Raw genomic sequence first — 26,389 nt, forward strand, 5'->3', positions numbered from 1 at the left:
TGAGTGCTGCTCTTGGAGACTCTCTGCTGCTGGGGAGGTCTCCAGCACAGACCCCATCACCCATCTGTGTAGATTATTGCGGTCTGGTGTTTTTTGATTCACTTATATTTGAATGCTGGCAGTTCTGAAGTTGCAGTTTAAGAATGGAAGGTTTCTGAGCTTTTAAACTGTGTTCTTTGTGATACAAGTGTTGGTTTTGAAATATCAGCCTGTGAAAAAGAGATGATAAGTGTGTTTGCAAAGGGGGGGTTTGATTTGTGCATTAACTGAATTTTAACTTGCCTTAAGCAGATGAAAAGTCGTAGTTTTGTCAAAATCTGACAGTCATAATCCCCAACTCTGTCCAGGGAGCAAGTTATTTCCACTTACGTTATAATTGTCTTCATTTTTGTGTTTTGAAATGGGATTTGATTCATTGTCATCACCGCTTGTGACCATTTTGATGGTGCTCATCATGAGAGGAGCTGAATTTCCTTGCTCAGATTTCCATAGAATTAATTTTTGCATGCATGTGCTATTGGTACAAAAAGATTTTATCTTTGCATCCCTGGAAAGAAACTAAAACTCTGATTTTTCCATCAGAGCATCTTGAGCAAAATGAGATTCTCTGTTTCCTCCTGCATATTCTGGCCTTCAGCCAAAGCATGGCTTTATGAATTCAGAAACTTGAAGAATGAATATAATTCTGAAAGCTAAGTAATGTGTGGGAGGAAATGTCGGTAGTTGTGCAGGTCTTGTGTTAAAAATGTAGCTACGTTGAAGTAAGGTTTTTTTTCCTTAAATTCCTTTGATAAATCCTAACCCTAGAGCCCAAGAGTTGTCTCTATTCAAAGGGCAATTTGTATTTCCTCTTGGTTAGAGGGCAGCTTTGAGAACTGATGGCCCTATGAAGTAAGTTAGAGTAATTTAAATTTTAAATGTCTCAGTGGTTCCTGCAATTTGCAAATGCTTCGGGAAGGTCCAGATCAATAGAAAATCGAGGTGAGTGTCTACAAGCCACATCGCCCTTGGGCAACATCAAGCTCTGGGCACACTATTCCTGAGTTGCATCCTGAACTGGGCTATTGTCTGTCTTAAACGGTATGCCAGGAGTAATCAGATAGTTATGTTGAATTTACTACGGGTTTGAATCTTCCTCTGAACCGTGATTAGAGCCCAAGATAAAGCTGGTGGTTCAAAGTGACTCCTTAGCAAGTCACTTAAGCTCTCAGGATCAAACGCTGCTAAATTCCGGGTAGACCTTAGCATGAGCACTGAAGATATTTCCTGTTTCCACAAGTGAGCAATAACTCACCACTGGAGTTTGGTAAGGAAAAACAGAGCGTTTCTTTTAAATAATAGAGCAGTCAAGTATTTTATCTAATACATTGCAGGTCCCAGGTGCTGAAGAGGGGGGTTCTGTGACATTGGCAGAAGGATGGGAACGAAACAAGCCGTTTACTCTTATTAGCTGACAACATGTACAGGTCGGGTTATGGCAAGAACAACTTCATGCTTTGAAATCGCTTATGGTTTCCAAAATCTGCATTCTGTAAGGAGAGGAGGCTTGTTCTCTTAGGAAGCTCACACCTATTTGGACACCTGTAAACTGAATGGGAATAAACCTCCCTCAACACTTCACAGGAAAGCTTGGCTGAAGGAAAAAATTCACCCCAGCAGCTCAGCGTGGCTTCTTTTGGGCCTTTCTGCTCGACAGCATCATAGCTGGCACATGAATGCAGCTTTCCAGACAGCCAAGTATTAATAAATCATAGTCGGTTTATATATGTAAAAGTTGTTGAAATTATGCAAATTAACTGTTCAAACAGACCCTTTCAGGGGGGAAAACCCAGTTTCTGTGAATTATACAAATAGATGCAGTCTGCTGACTGCATGACTGAAATGAGATACATTGCTGACTGTAACAAAGGAGCATGAGCAAGTGTTAAAATGATGATAGGAAAACACTTTATCAGCATAGCTAATGCCTCCAGAGACTTCCTAAGGAAATCAACTAAGTATTTTTAACAAGAAGAGAAGGAAATAAGCAATGATGATATTAAACAGCTGAGTTGAGCAGTGATCTCTAAATCTTGGCAAATAAATAATCTGTAAGTAGATCATCATAAAGCTCACAGCAGAGAGGGAAAAAAAAAAAATGTTTAAAAGGGTTTAAAAGCTATAAATGAACATGGATCCAGAAAATTACCGAAAAAAATTTGGTAAAGGTAACTGAATTTTTAGTATGGAGTCATTAGAAAAGTGTAATTAAGGAGAAAAAAAAACAAAGAGAAGAGCAGAAATTAAAGATGGTCTGTAATTCATATATAGTAATATATATAGTAATAGTATAGTAATTCATATGATAGTAATAGTAATTCATGATTCTGTGCTTTTTTTTTTTGTTGCTGGAAAAGTCTTCTCCTGTGTTGTTTCAGGCAGGATAAATGAATGAGTTGAAGTTCAGTAGAACAGAAAGTCATATGTTGACCAAATTTAATCCTGAACATGAGTCAACTGAACCCTTATTTGAAACACCTCCCTCAGTGTTTTATCACATAGGTTGTACTCATAGATTTAGAGATGTCTGAATCTGTCCATCAGGACTGGTACTGTAGCACCTTGAAATGACAGGGTGCGTTAAGAGAGTTCACTGAGGCTTTAGGTCAAGGTGTGCAGCTTTGTTGATTGAAGTACAAGTTCACTGGATGAATACTCATTCATGCAGACAAGTAGAGGTGCAATCTTTCACCCCTGCTGTTTGGAGCCACTCTTCATTTAAGTGGGTAAATGTGGGAGATAAAAAAGGTAACTCAGGTAGAACATACATTATGTTACTTAACAAAAACCACAGCTGGGTTGTTTTCCAGCAGATGCTCATGAGGGAAGGAAAAGAAAAAAAGAGAGAGTGAGTTAAAAATCAAATAGACTTAATGAGAACCGCAGTAATTTTCAGCCCTGATAATGTGATGGAAAAATAAGCAAGATGCAAACCAGGTATCTTCACTTTGCATGGCAGTAAGATGCAGGATGTCCAGAAGGAAATACTGCAATACATCAGTGAGGCAGCAGCTGCATTTGGCCAGCATGAAAAAGATGTAGGTGTTGATAATCCACAATTTAAAACCAATGTAGGAGTCTCCCACTGAAATTCTGTTTCCACCTTAACAGTTGGATGTGAAAGCTGGAAATCCACCAAAGGTACAGACAGACGTCTAAAAGCTTTTGAAATTAAATGCCTTGGGGAAACAGTAGGTATTAAATGGAATGAATTTATAGCAAATACTGAGATTCGTCGGGGAGTTGAACAAGACTTAATCTCCTAAATTATCCAGAAATGAAGATGGAAATATCTAGGATATGTGGTAAGAATGAAGCCAGATCTGATGCCAGACAGTCTGCCATGTCAGGAATGCCTTCAGGCTGACTGGAGAACATGTAAAAGGGGCTGACCAAAATAATTCCTCCATTGGAAAGTGCTTAGAGCCAGAAACATCACAGGTGGCTTCACAAAGTGGGGGGACAGTCGAAGAGAAAGCCAGATGGGCAACAATCCGCAAGGTCCCGCATTTGTTTGAGGGAACTCTTGGAAGTGTAGGGAAAAAATGTGAGTTCAGTGTGTCCAAATGTTTTCCTCTAATATTTCATGTCTGTTAGGGGGCTATAAAGGCTTGGCAGACCTGCAGAATGGTTTCAGGACTTTTATCAGCACCGCTGCAGTCCTGAGGAGCAGAAAGGACGTATTTTAACCCCATAGTTCCAGCTCTCTCTTGTCGCTTGCAACTGGCAGCTGCAGTGAGCTCTGTAATTTATGTAAACTCTGCACCACCCACAAGACTCTTAAGATCAACACACAAAGTGGTTTCTGCCGGTATGAGGGAGAAAACCACCAGGTTGTCTTCCTGCATCCGGGTGGAGGAAGTCAGTGATTGTCTGCTTGCACTAATAAGAGGAGGCATGTCTGTGGGGCCTTTTCTCCAGGCAGAGTGTCTTGGCTTCTGACCCAGCCGGTGCACCGCTGTTCTTAATTAGCCGTGTCTTGACTGCATTAATATCCTGGCATGCAGCTATCTGGGATTCTGGAGTCAGGCGTGCAGTTCTTCAGTGTTACTCTTTCTCAGTCACTGAAACCATGTCACCTGCTCTGTGGCACCAGCCTCAGTGACCACATCTGGCTGTTCCCAAAGTCTTTTTGCTCATCTGACCCAAGAATGTTCTTTAACTGCTTAAAGACTCACGCTGCACATCTGCTGCTAGATGTTCTATGTGAAATAGAGCGCTTTGCTGTGTGAGCATCACTTCGCAGGTGCTACTTAGAAGCTTCTTACCCACCTGTTTCTCTTTTTCTCCTCAATTTATAACTTAAGCATGGCTTAAGGATGCACCTTTTCAAAGGAGGAAAGGGCTTCATTGGTGTTCAGGCATGTACCCATAGCAGAGGGGTTGGAACGAGATGATCTTTAAGGTCCTTTCCAGCCCAACCATTCTGTGATTCTTCCACTACCAGGTAGTAAGTTAAAACCTATAGTGTGTCTTCTGGTTGTTCCTTTATCAAAAGCACGGCTGGCATCCTCTGTGCTGTTTCTTCTGCTCAGCAGGCTCCTGCCTGGCCATCAGCTATGCCCTTGGCAGGAAGAAAGACCCTTTGGATCTCTCCCTGAGGCTGCCAGGTGTTCCCAAGTTCGCCTCAGTCGGTCTCAAATGGGTTTGGCACCTGCACTGTACTGGTATTTGTTAGCTATGAGAGGGCAGGGGAGCTGTATCTCCCAAAGAAAGGGGTTCAAACCAGGATTTGGTTTTTTTCACTCCCAGTTTGTTTGGAATATATGCTTCGAGATGGGTTTGTAAAAGACAAAGTCTCCTTGATTTCCAGTTTCAAGTACAAATGAGTGATATTTATTGTATTGTGGCTTTATTCTCTCCCTGAGTTGAATGACTTTTCCTTTAGCTTATAGTTATTGTGACCAGTATCTACTTTATTGCTTAAAACGGTCTTCCAGAACCACAGTAGTAAAATAAGATCTTTCAAATAATGAAAACCAGAAATTTATTTTTTTCAGCCGCAGCGCTGGCAGTAATGACGGAAAGTCATTGATTTCCTTTTGAAACTGTTTCTGAATTGTTTCCTTGATGTTGCCTACCTCTCTGCTGATTTCTTTCTTTAGAAGCAGCTGCTTTCGCACATCTGGTTTGTTCCAGGAATATTTCTTTTGCACTTTGTTTATCTGTAGTTTGTCAGACAGGTCTGTAAAGTTTGGTCACAAGCCAGGAAAAATCATGAAGAATTTTGTGGTAGAGTAGTCACTGAAGTAACCAGGTGTAAGGAATACAGAAACTGCTATGACAAAAGGTTATATAAAATGGATCATGCAGCTTTAGAAATACATCCTCTGGTCTGCAGCGCAGCTTAACTTCTCCTTGTCACACACTGAAGTATGCGGCCTCGAGAAGTGTTCAGAGCATGTCCTGTGGATGAATCCTAGGAAAGCAGAAAGTAGGAGGTGAAAAGCTATTACAAAGCAAGTCCTGATGGAGCTGACCTGCTGTCGGTTTTTGTCATTTGAGGCTTAGTTGTCACTCAGAAAAGCATCTCATCCCATGCTGGTAATTTAAACACTCAGAGCAGTGGTACTATAAAGGTAAAGCTTATATATGGAAAATAATGTATTATGTGGCAGATCATTGTTGCAGTGTTCAAAAGCTTCTGAGGAGAATTGTGCTATTTTGGCAGGAGTTCAGAATTCTCTTTCCTGCAAGGAACAGGTTCAGTGGTTTGTTTTTTCTCTAACATGTCATTTTGAGGTTACATGGTAACATCTGTCAGAGCTATGCTAACCTCTGTCATCCAGCTGTTATAATTGTGGTATTTTCCTTCCTTTTCCTTTTCTTTCCTCTCCTTTTTGCTTTCCCTTTCTCCCCCCTCAGAAAAAAAAAAAAAGAAAAGAAGGTAAAAAAACCCAACAACGAAAACCACCTCCTTTTATACTGAAACTTCAGGTGGAATGAAGTGGTTATAAAAGCATCTGTCAACACAGGAATGGTTTGCCAAGCCAAGTATTTGGGTTGGAAGTCATGCCTTCCCAACTGCTTGAAAACAGGAAGTATCTCTGTTAAGTGATGGATAGCTGTACTTTGCTGAGAGGAAGAAAAGGCTTTTTTCTTTCTTTTTTTTTTTTTTTTTCCTTTCTTTTTTTGCCTCTGGGCCAACAAATGAGTTCTGCAGTTGTTCCATGTACGTCAAGAACGACTCCTGTGGAAATGTGTATATGGGTGCACACCTCTGTGTGGATGTGTGTGTGTGTATATATATATATATATATGTGTGTGTCTATATTTGTGTGTGTATATGAATATACAAACAAAAAAAAAAAAGTAGAAAACCTAAAACCAGCAGTCATGTACACTTTGTACATGATTGGTCCCTGTCAGAAGCCAGCCCAGGCACATCTTATCCCGGTGATTCCTGTAAAGCTCTCAAAATCTGTCAGAAACAGCCTGCAGGATTGCAACGGCTCCTGGGTGATTAATTGCCAAAAGAGTCTGGTTCCAGGTTCCATTACATGTAATTGTTATCTCTTTCTAAAGGGGTTCTTTCATTAAACCCCCATTCCCTCCCCCACCCCCAAAGGAAAAAAAGGGAAAGGAAAAAAAGAGAAAAAGAGCTGACATTCCTGAGGTTTTGCACCTCTTAGACAGGAGCATGGAGGACTCTCTTACGTAAACATACACTGAAGAGGGTGTGTTATGTTGTTTATTAGCTGATGATAGATTTTTTTTTTCCCCCTTCACTTAATTTTAACTTTACTAAAAATCATTTTATTTGAAATAGGGAAGAAAAGGCTGCATGGAGTGCACATCTTCCAGTGTCTTCTCCACATTAAAACCTTACTGTGAGACCCAGCAAGGGGTAGAGCACTAGATCGCTCTTGATCCTTGCTAAAATTGCAGGAAAACAGCTGAAAACTGGGACATCCTCTGTGCCATTGTGGTAGGACTGCTCAGAGTGGACATGGGGAGAGGACAAAACCTTGTGTCTGACACCCCCTTTGCAAAGGAAGTTGGTGGCTTTAAAATGTGCGGTTGAGTATCCTGAAGGTACGGGCAGATTGTGAAGAATAAATTGCTTTTCTGAGGCCATATTGACAAAGCAGGGGGGACTGAGAGCCCGATTCCCTGGTGGTGCCTCGGTGGGTTTGAACACACGTAATTTGGAGCTGAATTTCTGTGGTGCCAAACTGGGATTGTATCAGCACTGTTGCTTGGGTTTGCAACTGCTTTTACTGCATTGAAAATGGGCCGTGTTCCTGACAGGTTTGGACTTCAATAGATGGAGGCTTGGGCAAAGCTTGCCTCCCAGTGAGCACTGCAGTGATTTGTGCCAGCCAGCCAATTTAACTGTTTGAAATATCAGATGGGAAAAAAAAGCACGGAGATACTGCTTCTGCAGCTGCAGAATATCTGCCTGCGGATGTTTCTGCCAAGAGAAGTGGTTGAAACTTGGTTTCTTGAGGTATTTTAATCCTATCTGAACAAAATGACATAAAAACGTGCCCTGGTATTGTCTGCATGGGCCAAGGAGCACATTGTTCCTCGCAGTTGCGTTTGCACGGTCTCATTGCAATGGAACAAGTCTCCTCAAGTCTCCTTTCTCCACAATTCCCTGTGAATTGGCTGTATCCATCAAATTCTGCCAGTGGCAGGATGCTGATGTGCAGTGGTCAGGACACTGCTGTTAGTCTGATTAAAAAGATGAGAATATTTTGTGGCATCCAGGTTTGGAAAGCCAAGCCTGGCCTTCCTTAGAGGCTTTTGAGGCTTGATACGCTTTCACATCAACTCTGGAAATTTTTGCTTTCTTGGAGCACTTCAAGCACTGCTTATCTGTAGTTATTGAAGTTATACCTGTTTTAAATCACTACCATTGGTGGAAATGGCTGTGAAACATAAAGAAGCAGGGTATGTCGTTCCAGCAGGCGATGACAGTGGCTTCAAATTGACTCAAGGCAGTTCTTTCCCCAGGTTTCATTTTGTAAGGAAAGATGAATTCACTATTTTCCTGCACACTGCCACACTGCAGGGTAAACTGTTCTGCTGTAATAGCTTAAGAGACTGATCTGTAGTGCTGGCTGAAGGTGCTAGTTCCTGTGGGTAGCCAGCAAAGAGCAGATCCAGAAGACACATGGAATTACACAGAGAAGTTTCCCGCTGTTGATGTGACAAACTGGAAAGAGGTATGAATTAGTGGCTGAAGGGAAAAGATTAATTGAAGATGTGTACCTGGAGGATAAGCAAAAGGAGTAGCTGCTACACAGGCAGGGGCATCTGAGGGACAGATCATGTTCTTATTTTGGAGGTAGTTCACTCTCCCTATGGTTTCATCTTGCTTTGGACTGGGATCATCTCAGCTGTCTCCCGTTTGCAGTTGGTTTGCTGTTTGCCAGTGTATCAAAGCACACATTTGATCCCTGCCTTTAGTTCCTGCTCCTGCTGAATGCCTGAGCAGAGGGTTCCCGCCGCGCTGCTGCCGCTCGGTAGCGCGTTCCTGCTGAACACCTGCTGTCAAACTATCATGTCCTTTCTTGTCAACTTGCACAACGCTCCGGGTCTTGAGCAAGACTGACAGCGCGGAAGGGCTGTGCAGCCTGGCTTTTATAAATCTATGTGAAAAGCGAAGCCTTCGCATAGGGAACAGCAGCATTTTCTAGGAGCTGGTTTCTAATAATACTTGATAAAATTCTGTTAGCAAATGCATTTTATGAAGTAGTGGATAGAAGCAAAGTGCTCCACCCTGAGAGGAGTCGTAGGTGTTGTGTAATGACAGCAGAGAGTAATCTGCACAGATCTTGGGAGATGTACAAGGGTGGTGACCAGCAAAAAAAGTCATCAAAGAGGGGAACTGGTTAGAGATGTTGGCATGTGCTGACAGTGGTGACAGACGTTGGCACAGGAGGAAGAAGGTGGGGAGGTGGAAGAGTGTGAGGAAAGGGGCTCTTGGCAGGAACAAAGCAGTATCACTTGACTCGGGAGCCTGTAATTACAAGACTCCAGCCTTGTGCCACGATGAATAAGCGTGTCACCTGGAACAGAGGAATTTGGGGTTGCCTCCCGAAGCAGCTCGTGCCAGATGGAGCAGGAGTAAAAACCTTGTGGGAGAATAAAATTTAGCTCTCCACTGGACCATAGTTTTTAAATCCTTAATAATAATAATAGTCCAATGTGTCTTTTCCCCTCAGCACCTTCTGTTAATTTTGGTAATTAACCCATGCAAAAAAGCTTCTGCTAATCTGTCTAGCAAACAGGATGGATGAGCTTCCTGTACTTGAAACTTTCAAAGATCCTAAAATGCCAGGCATTTCCTGATCTGCTGGGCTGGGAGCATGACCTGCTCTGGCACAGAGCGAGAACGAAAACATCAGGCGCCGAGATGAGCCTCAAAAGCGTAGGAGAAGCACCTTCACTGATGGGAGCTGCCTTCACTCCTGCCAGAGATAAATGATGGCACAAGAAGGCCTTAATACTTGCCACACTTGCAGTGCCATCTGTCCTGACATGTGAGCAAAACCATGGAAAGCATCTCACAAACAGCTACTGCTTGCACAGGCTGCAGGGGTGGTGAGACCCTGGCACAGGCTTCCCAGAGAAGCTGTGGATTCTCCATCCACTTGGAAGTGTTCCAAGCCAGGATGGATAGGGCTTGGAGCAGCCTGGTCTAGTGGAAGGTGTCCTTGTCTATGGCATGGGGGTTAGAACTGGATGGTCTTTAAGGTCCCGTCCAACCCAGGCCATTCTCTGATTCTGTTTCTTTAAAATTACTTAGAAATGTTCAAATACTGTAATGATGGAAAAAAAAAAAAATTATGTTACCCAATGAGGTTACAAGATACGGAGCATCTCTTGTAATGAGGAGTCCATGTAAGTAAGAGACACGACCACAACTCATAAATAGCACTTGTCAATCTAAATTGGAAGGATTTACTTACAAAGGAACTATTCCCAGTCCTCTTATTTTCATCAGTGGTCTAATCTCAATGGACTCAAAGGAAAAATTAAACTTTTAGTTGCATTATTTGGGTTTTGCATTAAAAGCAGTGTATTTGCTTGAAAGGAAACAAATTTGGTATAAAAATCTGTTCCTGCTTGTGAAGATTGATTGCAGCAGAGAACATGCAGTAACACTGATTCTCCAGATGAGCTTCTCTACCTCCTGAACTGATTTGCTTTCTCTTACTCACCTCAAAATGCCACTTACTGTTTGGGAGTTTTCAGGTTGTATTTATTTTTGCTAAAGTTAGGTTATCCTCTGGCACAGTTCATGTGTGAGATTTTGTTATAAGATGTGATTAAAAATGCTTTTGATGAATTAAGCATGGCTGCAGAGATATATTAGTAGGAAAATATTTTTTTTTTCCTGTCCCATAGAGATCTCATCAGCTGGTTATTTTCTGCCAGTGCTGTAGTTCTTCTTTCTTTGACAATGGGATTTTTAAAATGGCCAAATATCCTATTACAAAGCTACCTAAAGGTAGATGCTTAAAAAAACAAAATAAAAAAAAGGAAAGAGGAGGAGGAAAATTAGCAAAGCCCTAAGGTTAAATCTGGTCCATTCTTAACAGGAACCACAAATATTTTCCAGGCTTTACCTATTAACGTTTTCTTTCCTGAAATAATTGTCTTCATAATTGCACACAAAAGACATGTTTTTGACCTAGCTATCTTTTCCAATGATATATTTTGATGATATACTCCATTTTAACTACAAAAAATTGAAACATTTCTTTTTGAAAGGGGAGCAGTTCCTCCTTAAAAACCTGTGACTGTGCTGTTGATGATACTCTGTATTACATGACAATTAGCCCACTCTCCTAGTGTTCTCCAGAGGAGCATTTTATCTGTGTACCACTCATAACCTTTCAAAGCATGAGTACTTAGACCTCTTTCATAACTGTTGTGGTAACAAAACAAAAAAAAAATCACATAAACCTGTCAAAGAATTGCTCAGTGGTACAAAGTATTCTGGGCTTGAAGTATTATGGTTTCTACCAAAACTCCAATTTAGTTTTGTGCCCTTCCTGGCCGATGTAAATTAGCAGCCCTCACATCTCGACCTCAGTGAGTTATGTAGGTTTGTGCATGCATCAATTAATTTTGGTCCCATCAACTTCCCACCTCCTGTGTGCTGCTCACCCCAAATCGGGTTTGCACCTCCCAGCCGTGAGCGGTTCATCTCGCGCTCCCGGCAGCTGCATCTGCCCGGGCCTGCAGCCCCGCTTCAACTCTTCACCCTCCCCCTCCTGTCTCTGCTCCTGCTCAGCTGGGCCACTGCCTGCTCCTACTGAATCCCTCCTCCTCCTCCTGCTCCACAACGTGGATCCATCCTCGTGCCTTGCCAGTGGGTCACCACCTAATCCCAGTGCACCCAGCCCAGGGCAGTGGGGCTGGCCCAGAGGTGACCTGGTGGTCCTTATCACTCTCCTCCCCATTTTCAATGTGCATCTTGTAAAATTGAAGCTACATCTTCTGGAGTGGCCTATGAAAGTCATGGTGTACCTGGAGCAGCCACCTCCAAAGCCCTTCCTGTGGTGAAGGCTGGATCACACAACATCTTGCTGAGAAAAGCAGTAGCTTCTAGGACTGTACAAAAAATGGTGTTGAGGAGAAAGGTGGCACCCATCCAACTCGGCCCTGCTGGTTAGCATCACCTGGGCCTTGGGCTTAAAGTGCTTAAGGTGCCCACATCATGTGCCTCAGCAGGCTTCCTTATGCAACCCATTGATTTTATCTCTGATTTTACCTCAGGAGCATGGAGAGGGGGAGACTGGTGGCTTTCCAAAAGGCCAAGGTGATGGCAGAAGGGCCAGGAGCAGTCCGGCTGTACCCTGGGACTCCCAGGGTCACTGTGTCCAGAGGGCTGGGGGAGCCTCCAGGGGCTGAAGGGAGTCTAACTCATCTCAACCTGAAGTTATAGAATATTTTCTCTCCTTTTTGTCCGTGTTGATATAGTCAGTGTGCAGTGCTGTAACTGACTTGTGCTTTTTTTGTACAGTTCCCAGCACATCTGGTCACCTTGGATAAGGTCCCTGGGCCTGATTGTAGCAAAAAAAGTAATGCTTAAAACTTGGGCCTTCAACTGCCACCATATGTAAAACACAAAGCACTGGGGACAAAGTGGAGGAAACACAGATTTTAGTTACTGACCAGAAAAAAGTATGTTCATTGTGTTATATCTGCAGTTGTGCTTTTTGTGTTTTGGAACTGAGAGCCAAGCAATGGAGGGCTTGTCCCAGGTGATTTGCACTGAGCATTTTCTCTGTCCCATCTGCACCACAGCCCTGGTCATTCATCATTGGGAAGCTAAGCTGGCTCTAGAAAATGTTCCTAATTATCTGGGTGTCCTGATGAAACCTGCCTTGGTTTGAAAGAGGCACCGCCATACTCACGTGAACATTTCTTGTTTCTTCTAAATAATAGAATTAGCTATGGGCATTTCCTTAAGAGCATGCAGAACACAATTGCAGTCTAATTCCTCTCCCTCCAAGCCTAGTCTTGAAACATGCAAATTTCTCTTTCAAGTGTGTTGGCAAAAAATGGCAACATCCTCACACACACACATGATTTAGACACTGAATTATACACTGCACTGGTCGAGATATTGTCAGTGAGCTGACTTCTTGGGTGGATTCATCAGGAGTGCTGTGGAGAACAGTGCAGTCTGCTGAGCAAATATCAGTGGACAGCTTGTTTCTTGCTCTCTTCTGTAGGGATCCAGCAGGATCTGGTCACTGCAGGGACAGGGTGCTGGGCTGGATATGGACCTGTGGGCTTCCCAGCCTTGCTCGGTCCTTGCACAGCTCCATGCGGCACCACGGGGCCGTGTGCTTTCTGCTGAGCATTTTCATGTTCTGTTTTAAAAATAACAAGACATCTCTTAACATTCAGGATACATTTTTCCACTCTGAAGCACCACAACAGTCTTTTTAAAGAAACTCTAGGAAGGGTGTTAACTTGATCAGTGCTGTGCAGGAAGGAAAGCTCTTTCCTACTATTTTTTCAGCATGACTTTCACTGACATGATCAGGCTGGGAAAAGACTTATTGGCTGACAGCCCAGGACAGCCATGCAATATCTCTAGTCATCTGGAACTCAAACTAGTCTACCCAAGGGAGAACCATAACATAAAAACAATTTAGGTTACATGCTGAATTTTATAAACATTGTTCAGTTTTTAAAAAAAAGGTTTAAATACTATTTATGTGCATTCACTGTGCACAGGATTATTGTATTTTGCCTTTCTTTTTTCCGAATGTAAGAAAAGTAAAAAAGCAAGAAAGGCTGGAAGGGATTTTTCTTTTTTTTACTGTAGATGGTTTTCAGAAGTCTTGGAGATTTTTTATAAACATAGGGAAATGAGCTTCCTCCCTTCTCATAAATTTAAGCTCTTGGCTTCTCCTCTATATCGGATATAATTGTTTTATATATAGATAAAGTTTACTTTTTGACCCTGTCCAGAAAGCTGTTTGAAGGGAGCTTCCAGAGGCCCAGCAGTCCCCCTCCTGCAAACACAGGACTTTCACCAGACCAGGTCGGGGAGAGCTTGGCTTCCTTGGCTGAGCCATAAAACCCCCAATGGCAGAATTTCCACAGCCTCCCCAGTAACCTGCCCTGAGGCTGTGCTTCTCTTCTGGAATTTTTTTCCTCCCATCCAGTCTGAACCCTCCATGCTGCCCTCCGTGGGCATTGTGCCATCTTACATTGTCTGTCTCTGTTCTGCCACCCTCCCATGTCCAGTATAATCTGAGTAACCCTGAGCACCCAAAGTGCAGGGTTAAACACGTATATGAAGCTGAGCATCCCTGGCCTCTCTCTGTTGTCACCTTGTTTTGCATAGAAAACCCTGTCAGAATAATCTGCTCATCTGTAACCATGTGCAGCTCTAATAATGTGGGATAAAGCAATGTGGATCCACAATGTAAGATTCACTCCAACAAAAATCTTCTTTTCTTCCCTCATTGTCTTGGTGGAAGATCTGTGGATGTGTCCATTGCCACCTGTCCTTCTGCCAAGTTCTAACATTCCAGCACACCTTGCAACAAGTTTAGAGCTATTGTTTTAGGAAAATGACTGTGGTTCCTTTATGATTCCTTTTTTCCATAAACTGCTGTTTCAGAAGCTGAGTAGCCTTACTGTCTTTTCTTGTGCAGGTTCGTGCTTTTGTTTAAGCTGTTGGTTATTTGGTGGTGGTGTTGTTTTTGAGTTGTGTTTTTTTTACTTCCTTGACGTGCTGTAACTTTTGCTGTGACGCTTTCATTGCAGGCCTTGCTGAGGCCGGGGCGAATAGACAGAATTATCTACGTGCCACTGCCAGATGCAGCCACTCGCAGGGAAATCTTCAAGCTTCATTTCCAGTCCATGCCAGTCAGTGATGAAGTCTGCTTGGCCGAGCTCGTGGAGCGCACACAGAAGTACTCGGGAGCAGAGGTAAAACATCCTGGAGTCGGTGCGCAAATGGTGTTTGAAGTTGAACTCAAATAGCCCTTGAGCTTTCTCAAAGTGCTGGTGGGAATTATGAAAGGAAATGTTTCAGATATTCCTGTGTTTTTGCAATCTGGGGCTTTTTTACTTTACCCCATGAGTGGAGTGGTGCCAGGGGAAGGGTCTCTTTCAGGGTGAACCCTCATACAGTTGCAGGCGGCCGCATTAAGGATGTACTGCTAGGAGTGGAGGGAGGCGGAGGCAAGTTCTCCCAGACAGTTCCCCCACATCTCTGGGAATCTTTTGAATGTAGGATTGTGACTGAGAGCCTGAGGAGGAGAGACAGAGTTAGGAAACACTGCAAAGGAATTGCAAAGGAGTCACTTTGAAGCATGTATTTTCCTATTCCATATGATCAAGACCTCACAGCAGCACTTACTGTTACAGCTCATTGCTATTACTCAGCTTCTGACACTGGATGTCAATTATTTCCCATCCTGGGTAGAAGGAGAAACTTTCTCAGATGCTGCTGCCTGGCAGTTATTATAAGTATCAGTACATTAGTGGTCACCATTCTGCTCCCTGAATATTATTCATGTTAGTGTCTCATGAAAGGATATTTCATTCTTTCCTCATTTTAATTAATTGAGAGTAATTATATTAATTCAAAAATTCAAAGAATGTTAATAAGGTTGCCAAGTTGAGCTCTTGAAAGGTATGAAATACCAGAATTTCCACCTAGTGTAGCCAGCCCTAGTGTCTGCATTATCACGCCATCTAATTACACAGTCGCCTTCTGCTTTTTCCATAGCAGAGTGGAAAATGTGATGTGCTTGCCTTGGCTCCCCATCTCTCTGTGTGCTGTTTACAAGGGCAGGGAAATAAGCTAAACTTTTGTCTTGGGTGATTGTGGAGGATTTGTGTGATTGCTGAAGGCCCTTCTCAAAGGACTGGTGGTGCTCCCAGGCAAGGCTTCTCTTCATTTAGCTGTCACTTGGGTGCTGGTAGGCAGTAAAAGACTGTGCTTCTTCCTATTAATAACCTCTGGCTGGTGAGGGCACTGCTGTGTGCGTTGTGGGTCATTTTGGGAAGCTGTGTCACAGCAGACACCAAAGCCAAACCCACGAGGGTTTTCCTGCTCCACAGCACAGGGCAGACTGCACTCTGGGAATGAATGAATGACTGAATGAATGAATGGAAGCTGTGTAGTGAGCAGAGCTGATTTGTGTAGCACATCTTTCTGCCCAGAATGTGGTCTCTCACAATGAAAAAAAAAGGCAACAATAAAAAGGATTTCAGGTTTTACTGTTGGTCTGGAAAACTGTCACTGCTCTACTGCCTCCACGTTTTGGGGCAGCGACCTGAAACAGTGTTATGTTTATATTTGGGGACAGTGGCACAACTTGGGAAAATTTATCTGCCTCTGGCTGAGTTACAAGCCTCCGAAAAACATAAATGTAAACATATCCTCTGTTGCATATGGCAACTGTCGCCTTACCAGGCAACAACTGCAGTGCTTGTATTTTAGAAATTCTAAGCATATGGGGATTTCCTTTGGATCTGGATCAGCTGAAAAGCTAGTGGTGAATTCCAGTGCCTGGCTGATAATGAGTCACAAATGTCTTGGTGCTGGCTTTGTACAGAACCAAAAATAAGTTAATGGGTCATTGAGTGTAGCTACAGACTGGTTGCAGGGGGGAAAAAAAAGCTGCCTGTTTCTAATATGGCATTTCTCACGAATTTTATTCTTTTGCATCATGCAAAGGATTATAATAACTGGGATGTAAAGAGTAAATGCAGAAAAAGCCTCAGTCAGGGTTCCTTGGAAGAATATATAAAGTCTTGACAGTTGGCACACACAGTGGCCAGTTTCATTAAAGCCTTTTCTTCCCAGTGTCTCCAGCTTCCCAGCTTTACAAATAGTTTCCGCTGCTGAATGGCAAGTTCCCATTCCACTGTTCTAGCCTTTGTTCAGAGAAAGAAATGGAAAATGCCTGGTTTTGTGACTAGAAGATGCTGTATGAATAGTGGGCTGCGTGTAAAGATGCGTTGAATCATCCTGACATGAGCTGAATAAACAGCCAGGAAAGTGGATAGTTCAGTGTGCATCTGGCTTCCAACTTGGCCCCTTTTCAGATCAGATACTTGTGTGTTTTTGCCTGTCACTGCTTATGACCAGTTATCTCTGTTCACCTGCTGGATGTACATTGCTTTTAATGACTACCTTTAAAGATATATCAAGATAGCAAAATAGGGTGATTACTTCCCACTGTTTCATGTGAGGGAAGGTGGAAGATAATTTATGAGGGTGAATTGCAGTTTCCTTCCCTCGTGTGTCTGTGAAGTTTAATAAGAAAAATGATGAGCAATGTCTGTACAGTTAACTTCTAGGTCGAAGAAATCCTCAGCTTTCTGGAAATACTTGAATTTGAGTGCAATCTTCATTTCCAGACCCTTCTGAAGTAGTGCTCTGCAACACTGCTTGGGCTCTTCTACAGGGACACTGCATTTTATTTTGGGCAAAATTGCAGGAGGTCCAGCTTTTATAAAACTGATAATTTTTTAATGGTTTTATATAATTAGAATGTCTGCACTCTGAGGATGTTCACACAGCTTTTTCTAGAGTGTTTTCACTGTTGTACTTCATGCTGAGAAGTTTTATCTGTTTCATTTCCCACTGAAGTAGGAATAATTAGAGATCTGACCACAGAAGTATTTAAAAGCTATGTTTTAAAGTACTGGCAGTGTGAGTTCTTTGGGTCTCATTTGCTTGTTTTCATGGTGCTGCCATAGCCAGCTCACCTTAGGAAAGATGGGCTTTCCACAAACTCAGGTGCTCCATTTTTCAGTTTGGGGTTAGACAAACAAGGGATGAATGGAGTATCTCCCCACTGGAGAAATATTTTGTTCCAGAAAGTAGGGGATAAAAAGGAAAATAAACCCAGCAGAGTGAGAGATGTTCTTTTATTGTCTGAGCCGCAGTCGGATGATGTTTTTGTTACAATTTAAAAGGCACAGAGGGAGGTTTTAGGTGGAAACTGAAATCAAGTGTCGAGTTGTTTTGAGTTTAAAGTTGGTTGGAAGTAATAAAAAATTAAATAATCTGGGTATGATGACAATATTCCTCAGATGAGTGTGCTTATAAAAGTAAGATAATGGGACTGACTGCTTTTAAATTGGTGGAAAGCAGGTCATGGTGAAAGCCAAGGCTGGCATGGTTTCTATAGTATTATCAGTTTCCATGCTTACAGGACACAATGGTAGAGCGGGAATCTTGGAACCTGTAAATCTTTCACTGGTTCTGAATCGAGTGGAACAGTTAATGTAAAAAATATCTTTCTCACTTTGCAATAACACTCAATGGGAGCATAGAAAATGAAAGGGAAGAAAAGCAAGCTGATGAAGGTTTGCTCTGGCTCAAATAAGAGCAGATGTGATGCCAAAAAGATCTGTGCAGCAGCAAACTAGCTCAAATCACCTCAAATCTTTGACTCTTAAAATATGTATTCCAAAACATGCGTGTTCTTGTTTACCAGATATTGACATATTTAAACTAGTAACTTTAATTAAAAACACCCCCAAACAACCAAGCCTTTCCAAAATCCTCTGTTTCGTACAGAGGAAGATACTAATTACAGAAGGAATGAGGATGTGTTCCACCATAGGTGCACAGGAGGGTAAAGACCCTTTTAAGAAATGGGGCAAAAATTTGTTCAGTAAAGAACACCTACAGTAAAGGAGAGAGAGGGTTTAGATATAGGGGGGAAAAAAAAGGACATTGAAAAGATAAGGATGTGTTATCTTCTTTACATCTAGCTCTCCATGAAGGAAAATATCTTCCAGACTTGAGGAAAAGGTTTCTGCTTAACATTTTTAAAGGGCAGTGGATTCAGTCCTATATAGTAGCCTGAAGTATTACAGTGAAATGTGATTTTCAACGTGAGGTACTCCATCAAATTGAAATGTAGCAAGATTAAGGCCTCAGATGAACCTCTGATGTTTCTCTTGGAATGGTGCAGAGGATCTGTTAATTTATATCACTCATTGAAAAGTGAACATTTTTGTGTGGGTGGGTGAGGAAAAGTCTCAGCCTTCATGCAGTATGGGTAGCATGGGATCACCTCCTTCCTACACACATTTATCAGTGCTAAGGATGTGTTTGGCACAGGTGTCTGGAAGGTGAGGAAATACCTGGCATTGGGAATGTTTTCCAAATGTTAGTGTTTAGGATAAACGAGATGAATCACTGGAAAGGAAGGAACTAACTACACAGGACTTCCCATGGGATTTTGCCTGCTTCTGGTCTTGCAGGAGGCTCCTACGTGCGGAATGTGCTTGGGCAGACTGGGAACAAGGGCAGTGTGAGCACCTGGGGATGTCTGGGAATGGCATTGGTGTGGCAGCTGAAAGCAGGACTTTGGGGCATTACTCTGCCTCTCCCCACTCTTTTGAGTCGCTTCAGAAAGATCTGGTTCCCATCGCCCATTTTTCAGAGGTGTTGCCCAGAGTGGGTGGATTTTCATCATCTTGTGTCTGAGGCCTGATCCATGAGTGCTGTGTGCTCTGACCTAGGGATGGTGTAGAGCATGGCTGGAAATCAGCACATTTATGCCAAACATAAGGTTTGGTGTGGAGAGGAGTATTGGCACTGAAATTTATGCATGGCAAGCTCATCTGGGAAAGAACATTTTCTCCTTCAGTGAGATAATGATTTCCTAATAGTTTAATCAAGCAGGGGAGATTTAATGTGTCTGGCTGAAGGGACATCAGTGTTTCCGAAAAGGTCAGACCCATTAACAACTCAGGAGGACACAGTCGAAACTGCTTCCTAAGTAACTCAAAGAACAGGGATCCTCAGAGGAACTTGGGGGAAAAAAAGCCAGAGGGAGTTTGAATGAGCATCAACCAGTGCTGAGGTATGAAATTTTGCTTGCTTCTCAAACCTGACTTTTTTTTCCCCATAATGCCCGAAGAGCTGATATTTTGATTCCTTAAACACCAAAACAGTTCAGATGCAGGAACTTCACAGCTGATTTCAACACATTTTTCTTCATTAACTACTTTAAAGGTGTCGTCCACCCAGGTTCTGTAAGTGAGCACTCCTGCGTTTGCTTTTCAGGGTTGTTTTGTGTTGTGTTTGGAAGGAAGAAGATCAGTAGGAGCATCACCTGTGTCAGGAGCAAGCTCCCTTCCCTTAGCTTGCACAAACCAGCTGTAGCTTCACCAAACCAGCTGAGGCCAGGGGAGTTGCCTGGCTTTGCCAGCAGCACCAACTGTGCTGTTTGTCTTTTCCTTCCCATTTTCCCACAGCCTCACCCACGGCAGAGTAACCAGGAGCTCCTGGTTGCTGGGGTGGCAGAGGGGTGCATGCTGCCAGCACAGCAGGGCACTGCTGAGCTGCCACTGTCACACAGGCTTATAAAAGAGGGATCTAGGCCCAGCCTCTGTCAGCCAGCTTCACTTGCCCTCTGCTCTTGCCTCTGGCTTTGCTGCTTTATTGTCCTGGGCTTGGCTGTAATTCCCAGCAATGGAAAAACATGTTGCTTTTTAAAAGCAGATGGGAATTCATTCCTGAAGGAAAAAATATGTCTCTTTAGGCAACTGCTATTGTTTTCTTTGAGTTTTATTTTTTGCCTGTGAGTTATTTCTAGCAACTTTTAATTTATTTATTTTTTTTAAATCAGACAGTGGGGATTATTCTTCAGTGTCTTAAAGCACATGTTCTTAGTATAGCAATGATCACAAGTGGGGGTACGTAAAGTTCAGAGTGAAAATTGCATTTGTAGTGATCAGGAAGGAATTGAAAGTGTTGGCTTATTTCTGCCTTTTGAAGTACTTTCATTGGTGTAATACAAATGCTTATATCAGCTCAGAATTGAAGAACTGGCTTTTATGTTTTAAAAAAAAAAAGAAGATAAAAAGTAAAAAGTGCTTTTTTTCCTCACACTGACCTGTTTTTTGATTCAAACCTGCAGCGCTGGTACTTGATCTCATTCGTTATGATGTGTCACAGAGTGTGTGGTTAGGAGTGAGCTTGCTGCTACGAGTTTGTCTCAACTCTAGCACTAAAGTGTAAGACAAGGAGTACAAATTGGAGAAAGTCACCAAAAAGTTATTGCACTTCAGAAAAAACTCTTATATGACAACTTCAGGGCCAGATCCTCTCAACAGGCACAAGTTGCTGTAAATACTGAGTATGTCTTAGTACATTAGTAAAAGGTATGTCTGAAGTTTTCTTGTTTCATTGATTTGTATCCACTTCTTTCATAAACTGGTGAGGAAAGTAAATATTCTTACCTATTCATTGCTATGCCTCCTGCCCTTAAGATTAGTAAGTGTCTGACTTGCTTAAGTGCTCGTAGTGATTAATTTTGATAGTACGCAGTGTCTGACCATCCTCAGTGTTCAATTTCTCTTTCTTTACATGCATATTCATTTTCCCCTTGGATATGCTGCTTTAAGAGGATGGCCACCAAGTTGATTAGAGGGATGGAGCATCTTTCCTGTGAGGAAAAGCTGAGGGAATTGGGATTGTTCAGCCTGGAGAAGAGAAGGCTTTGGGGTTACCTAATTGTGGCCTTCCATTACTTGAAGGGACCATGCAAGAAAGGAGAAGGACTGTTTGCAAGGGCATGTAGTGACAGGACAAGGGGGAATGGCTTCAAACTGAAGGAAAATAAGTTTGGATGAGATTGTTATGAAGAAATTGTTCCCTCTGAGGGTGGTGAGGCCCTGGCACAGCTTGCCCAGGGAAGTTGTGGCTGTCCCATCTCTGGAAGTGTCAACAAGCCCAGGCTGGATGGAGCTCTGAGGAGCCTGGGATAGTGGAAGGTGTCCCTGCTTATGGCAATTGGAAAGAGGTGATCTTCAGGATCTTTTCCAACCCAGGCTGCTCCATGATTTTGTGATTTCAAGGAGGTAGCACCAAGGCATGATGTCCAGCATCAGCTTGGCCAGGAGAGCCGCAGAAGGCTCCCCACTTCTGCAGTGACATTACCTTCCATCCTTAATAGAATCAGCCCTCCAAAACCACGGGCTGTACTTGGTCAATGAGATCTGAAATAATCCTGATTGTGATCTTAATTAGCACCAGGAATATTTAGATGTAGTACCTGAAGGCTAATTCAGGGTGTTTATACCAGATGAAAGCATCCAGAGGAACACCTTGTGCTGACCTACTTGTGCTTCTGGGACTGTGCCAGTTCAATTGCTGTCCTGGTGGAAGAAATGTTAATGAATGGCAGAGGAATAATAGGGCCCAGGTGTAAAAGCCTGTTAATCTACCTGGCTATTGTTGCTGTGAATGAAGAACATGTTGTTTTAATGGCAACACTGGCTGTTTACACTTCACTGAACTGCAAAGATTGGAGAGCTGGGCTTGTGTGTGTGAATTAAAATCTTAGAACATATATTGGTATCTTTGTGTGCAGGGAAAATAGGATGTTTGCTTTTGGCAGTCATCTGCAAAAAGTCATTGTTTCTGTTGCAAAAATTTGGAACCTAATAATGAATAATAATATCTAATAAAATCAAATCACAATAGGCTGTGAATTTCTTGAACAATAAATGTACCTAATTTCAAGCTTAAATGCTCTCACTAGTAAAACTACCATTGTGTAGTACATGCACCAGCTATTCAGCTCCCAATGCTTTCTCCCATGATAGAAATTATATTTCACTTGTGTAAAGTGAATTTTGAGTTTTTTTTCTGAGGGGTGATCATTACTGATAAAATATTTAGAGTGGGGGAGTTTTTTGGTTTCTTCCTTAACATTTTGATTGTGATTTGTTTTGATACTTCCTGTCCCTAAAAATGTGTATAAGGCACAGGCTTATGCACTTGTCATCCCATGAAGTTATTTGAGTTTGGAAATGCACTCTGCTATATTCCTTTCAAAAAGGTTTTGATTATGAATAATTTATTTTTCCTAAGTGAGATTTTTTTGGGGATAGAAGAGTTGAAATGTCTGCTTTTGTTCTGCTTTTTTTTTTTTTTTAATCCACAGACGTCAGCAATGATGTTGTTGGTGCTGGTGGCTTTTTGGTGAGATTAAGCTTCTCAGTGTTAATTCTGAAACCATTCAAGAAGTTGTTGGTAATTCAGATAGTCACTGATGCTGAATGTGGGAGCAGGGAATCTTTCAAGTGTTGCAGCCAAACCTACATTGTCAAACGGGGCAGTTTTCATTCTTGCCATGTAACTTCTGTTTTCCAGAGCCCTGCTCTGTTATTTCTGAATATCTCTCTTATATTCTGAAATTGTTATTTCCAAGTTATCTTTTACTGTTACCCTTACATACATATGGAAAAGCTTTGGATTGCCTTGGGCAAAAGGATTAAAAGGTTACTGGCAGATGGAAGCAGCACAATATATAACTATGCAGCAAATTATTAGCTGCGTTAGAAGCAATTCCATGGTCTGTTTTACTTTCTAATTAAACTTTTTTCAAACTATCACCTAGTTTTCAGCTTAGGCTTTTTGTTTCCTGTCTTTGAGTAATGAAAATGTCAAGGATAGCTGGGTAGGAAAAAAGCCTTTCAGGTCTTAGTCTTCTGTAATTTGTCCATGGCATTGCGTGTATAGAAGGGAGCCATCGGATCTGGCCTGACCACTTGCAGTGGGAGAAAACAGAGCAAACCCCAAGATGACTGCAAGTGCTAATTGGTCTTGACATCCCCATTGTCAGGGGAGGAGAACCAAGAGAGTTTTGTCCAGTTTAAAAGAGCCTGCTCTGGGTTTTGTTTGATGATTTATTTTCTTATTTAGGAAGGTTGGGGGTGGGAGTTATTTTCTCAAAGTAATTGGCGTCTTAAAGACGTGGTGTGTGTTACTTCATTTCCTAGCAAACAAAGTGAATTTGTGATAAAACTAGAAAATTACTGTTCTATTAACATCGCACACTGAAACACACCATTGGAGGGAAAGGAGGGGGAGAGCAGCAATTTGCCCTCTGTTTTGTCCTCTTGTCTGCTTTTTACTGGGAAAAATCAACTTTTGTCTTTTTCTAGAACTGCTCCCAGTGAGCTCTCATTTGATGATAAACAAGTGAAGAGGGTTTAAAAAAAATTGCACCCAGCTCGTAGCTCATGCTCTGTGGGTTTACAAGTATTTGTGAGTCTGTGTAAGGAGAACTTTTTCTGCTTGGTCTCTTCAGCAGCTGATTTCCCTTGCACACTGTGAGTTTTGTTGTTCAGCCCGGGATGAGGGACCAAAGAGCAGGGGCCAGCAGGATGGGTTGCTGGGGGCTTTCCCCATGGCAGGCAAGGACAGGGGCTTGAGTGTTCAGCACTGCCACAAGCAAGCAGAAAACACCAAACCCAAAAGCCTCATGCCACTTACATTTCTGGTTACCTGTGCAAGAGGCGGTCATGGCTGTGTACCTGGAGAGAGGGATTCTGGGGAGTCCCCTTGCCAGGGGAGGGCATAGTAAAGCTGGAGGGCTCATCAAAGGCTCCTCATTTCATGGGATCTTGCCATTTCTGTTTTCATTTCTGGGTATTTCTCTGCTATATAAACCAAGGGGCAGGGAACCAAGCCACGCTCCTTTGTTAGTGAAACAGAATTTGCAAGGCAAGAAAATGAGTGCAGTAGTTCAGTGTAAACAAGAGAGAACAAAACTTTCCTTGATTTTGATTTTTCTAGTTTAAGGCTTGAGGACTTCCAAAGAAATTTTGTTGGAAACCTTGTTTTAATCTTCAAATAGCAAGAGCTCATCATAATGAGATGTCAGTTCTCAGAAGTGGAATATGGAATATAATCAAAATGTTAAAAGCTAAAAACTTGCTCTTCATTTCTAACATCTGCTGCTACTAAATTTGCAAAAGTATTTGTGAAGTAAGCTGACAAACCTGGGGTTAGGGGGATTTTAGGAGGTTTTTTTGCATATGGTTATATACATAAAGATCCTTCTCTTGTTTGTGATTTTCTTCACAAGAAAATAAGTTTCATGAACTTGCCAATACAAAAAGGGTTCTGTTCGTTCCTCTTCTTTGTTGTATACTGTCTTCATACCCATGAGCTTAAAAAAAAAAAAAAAAGAAAAAGATTGGTTTATTTATTTAAAAAATCTATAGTTTCTATGCTTCATTGAACCATTTTTATTAGTAACAATATCTATAGAGGAGTGGGAAAAAAAATTAAAAAAGAAGAAGTTTTAAATTAATTTGTCTTCTGTCAGTGCTTGGAAGTTGGGATAAGAAAGGGAACTGGAGCACTGAGACAGTATCTTACCCTAGGCTAGTTGTTTACCATTAAAGAGAGAGCTTGCATGCGGGAGGGAGTGTTATGTTTTGGACTTACTTCCTTGTAACTCATAAATCTTGGCTGTATAAACGTTCAGTCATTAATTAAGGCTTTCAAATTAATCTGTTTCCTGACTGGACTTGGCTGGTTTTGCATAGAGCAGCGCTGTTGCCCAATCTCCCAGTTTCGGAGTGCTCTTGAACGCGTGACATGGGAGGATGGTGTTTATTGTGGAGAGTTAATGAACAGCACCAAAGGAGAGAGGGGGAGCCCCTGGGTCACCAACATGTGCAGGAAATAGGGTGCTGGTATCAAAATGGTTTTGTGCACTTTAATTGCTTCCCTTACTTCTAACAATGGCAGAAGTGGCTATTTTATATTAATAAATGTCAGGCCCAGGCAGAAGTATTTTTCATTCCTTTCATTATTCTCACATAGTGTTCTGGTTTTGCAGTTCAGCCAGTTTACTCAGGATGATGTATAAGTACAGCCAAAACATCTCTCTCATGTGATGGAAAAAGATTTCAACTTTTATTAGAGACTTTTTAGAAATTAATTGGTAATCACTCGGGTGATGCTTATCTGAGATTTGTGTCCTGTGTGTTTTATCCTTTCTTTACAAATGTGTAAATGTATAGATATGTATTTCTGTGTCTCCTTTCTTATTTATGTAGCCATGGAGGAGCTTTTAGCATATATTTAATTATTTCTCAAATATTAAGTATTTTCAGAAATTCATCCTGGAGATGTACTACTTTTTGTAGGCATCTCAAACCAAAAGTATTTTCATTACCTGAGTACTAGATGTGAATTAAAGCAGTCAACTTCCCTCAGTTCTACATGTGCAAAGGATTTAATACATAACTTGTAAGGTTTAGGTTAGACATATGGAAGAAGAGAGTGGTGAGGCCCTGGTACAGGCTGCCCAGAGAAGTTGTGGATGCCCCATCACCTGGAAGTGTTGAAGGTGAGATTGGATTGGGCTGTGAGCAACCTGGTCTGGTAAAAAGTGTCCCTGCCCATGACAGGGACATTAGGACAAGAAAATCTTTAAGATCCCTTCTAACTCAAACCATTCCAGAATTATTTTTTTTATTATTTTTTTTTTTTTAGTAAAATGATTTTTCCATATCCAAGAAAACACCTTGCATTTTAATGGCATCAAAGTGAAGGTGTGTTTTCAATGTCCTGTAGTCCCAAGCTAAGACTTTCTAAATATTTCCAGGTCTTTTCAGTATTGCTTTTTTCAGATTTCTGATGAGAGACATGTGTTTGTGAGGAGCACTGGTCAGGGGAATCCCTTTGCTTTTAATCAGCACTTTGAAAAACTCAGCGTGTCCTCAATGCTAATGTCAGCATGTGAAAGAACAGCCTCACCTTTGAGAACAACTCTGCTACTCTCACATGTTTTTGGAGCAGGAAAAGAGATTATTGTCAAATTTTTTTTCAATAGCAGCTTCATCTCTAGGAAGTTTGTCACAGAGACGCAGCATCAAAGATGTGCAGGCAACAAGTGACCCACTGAGTTGGGCAGGTGGTGGAAATCCAGGTGGGCTTGTTGTGCATGGTGAAAGTACCATGTGGAGCATGATAGGAGCACTTGCTAAATAGAAATAAATATAAATATTGCTACGTATAAATAAATATAAATGATGCATTAAGAAACCGTGGTAATAAATCACTCTTCTTCCAGTACAC

The 26,389-nt window shown here is 41.9% G+C and overlaps 1 protein-coding gene across 5 annotated transcripts in view; it reads left to right on the plus strand.

Moving 5' to 3' along the window:
• The window catches only part of SPATA5 (spermatogenesis associated 5), a 163,929-nt gene that overhangs the window by 113,470 nt on the left and 24,070 nt on the right, over positions 1-26,389 (plus strand). For all 5 annotated transcript variants that reach the window (XR_001521024.2, XM_015624710.2, XM_015624712.2 and 2 more), the window contains one exon: positions 14,290-14,454. Coding sequence is in view for 4 of the 5 variants with exons in the window: in XM_015624710.2 (XP_015480196.1) it covers positions 14,290-14,454 (165 nt within the window). In the remaining variant the exon portion in view is untranslated. The remainder of the gene's footprint in view (positions 1-14,289; positions 14,455-26,389) is intronic.

Source organism: Parus major, chromosome 4 (assembly GCF_001522545.3).
Source record: "Parus major isolate Abel chromosome 4, Parus_major1.1, whole genome shotgun sequence".
NCBI classification, from domain to species: Eukaryota; Metazoa; Chordata; class Aves; order Passeriformes; family Paridae; genus Parus; species Parus major.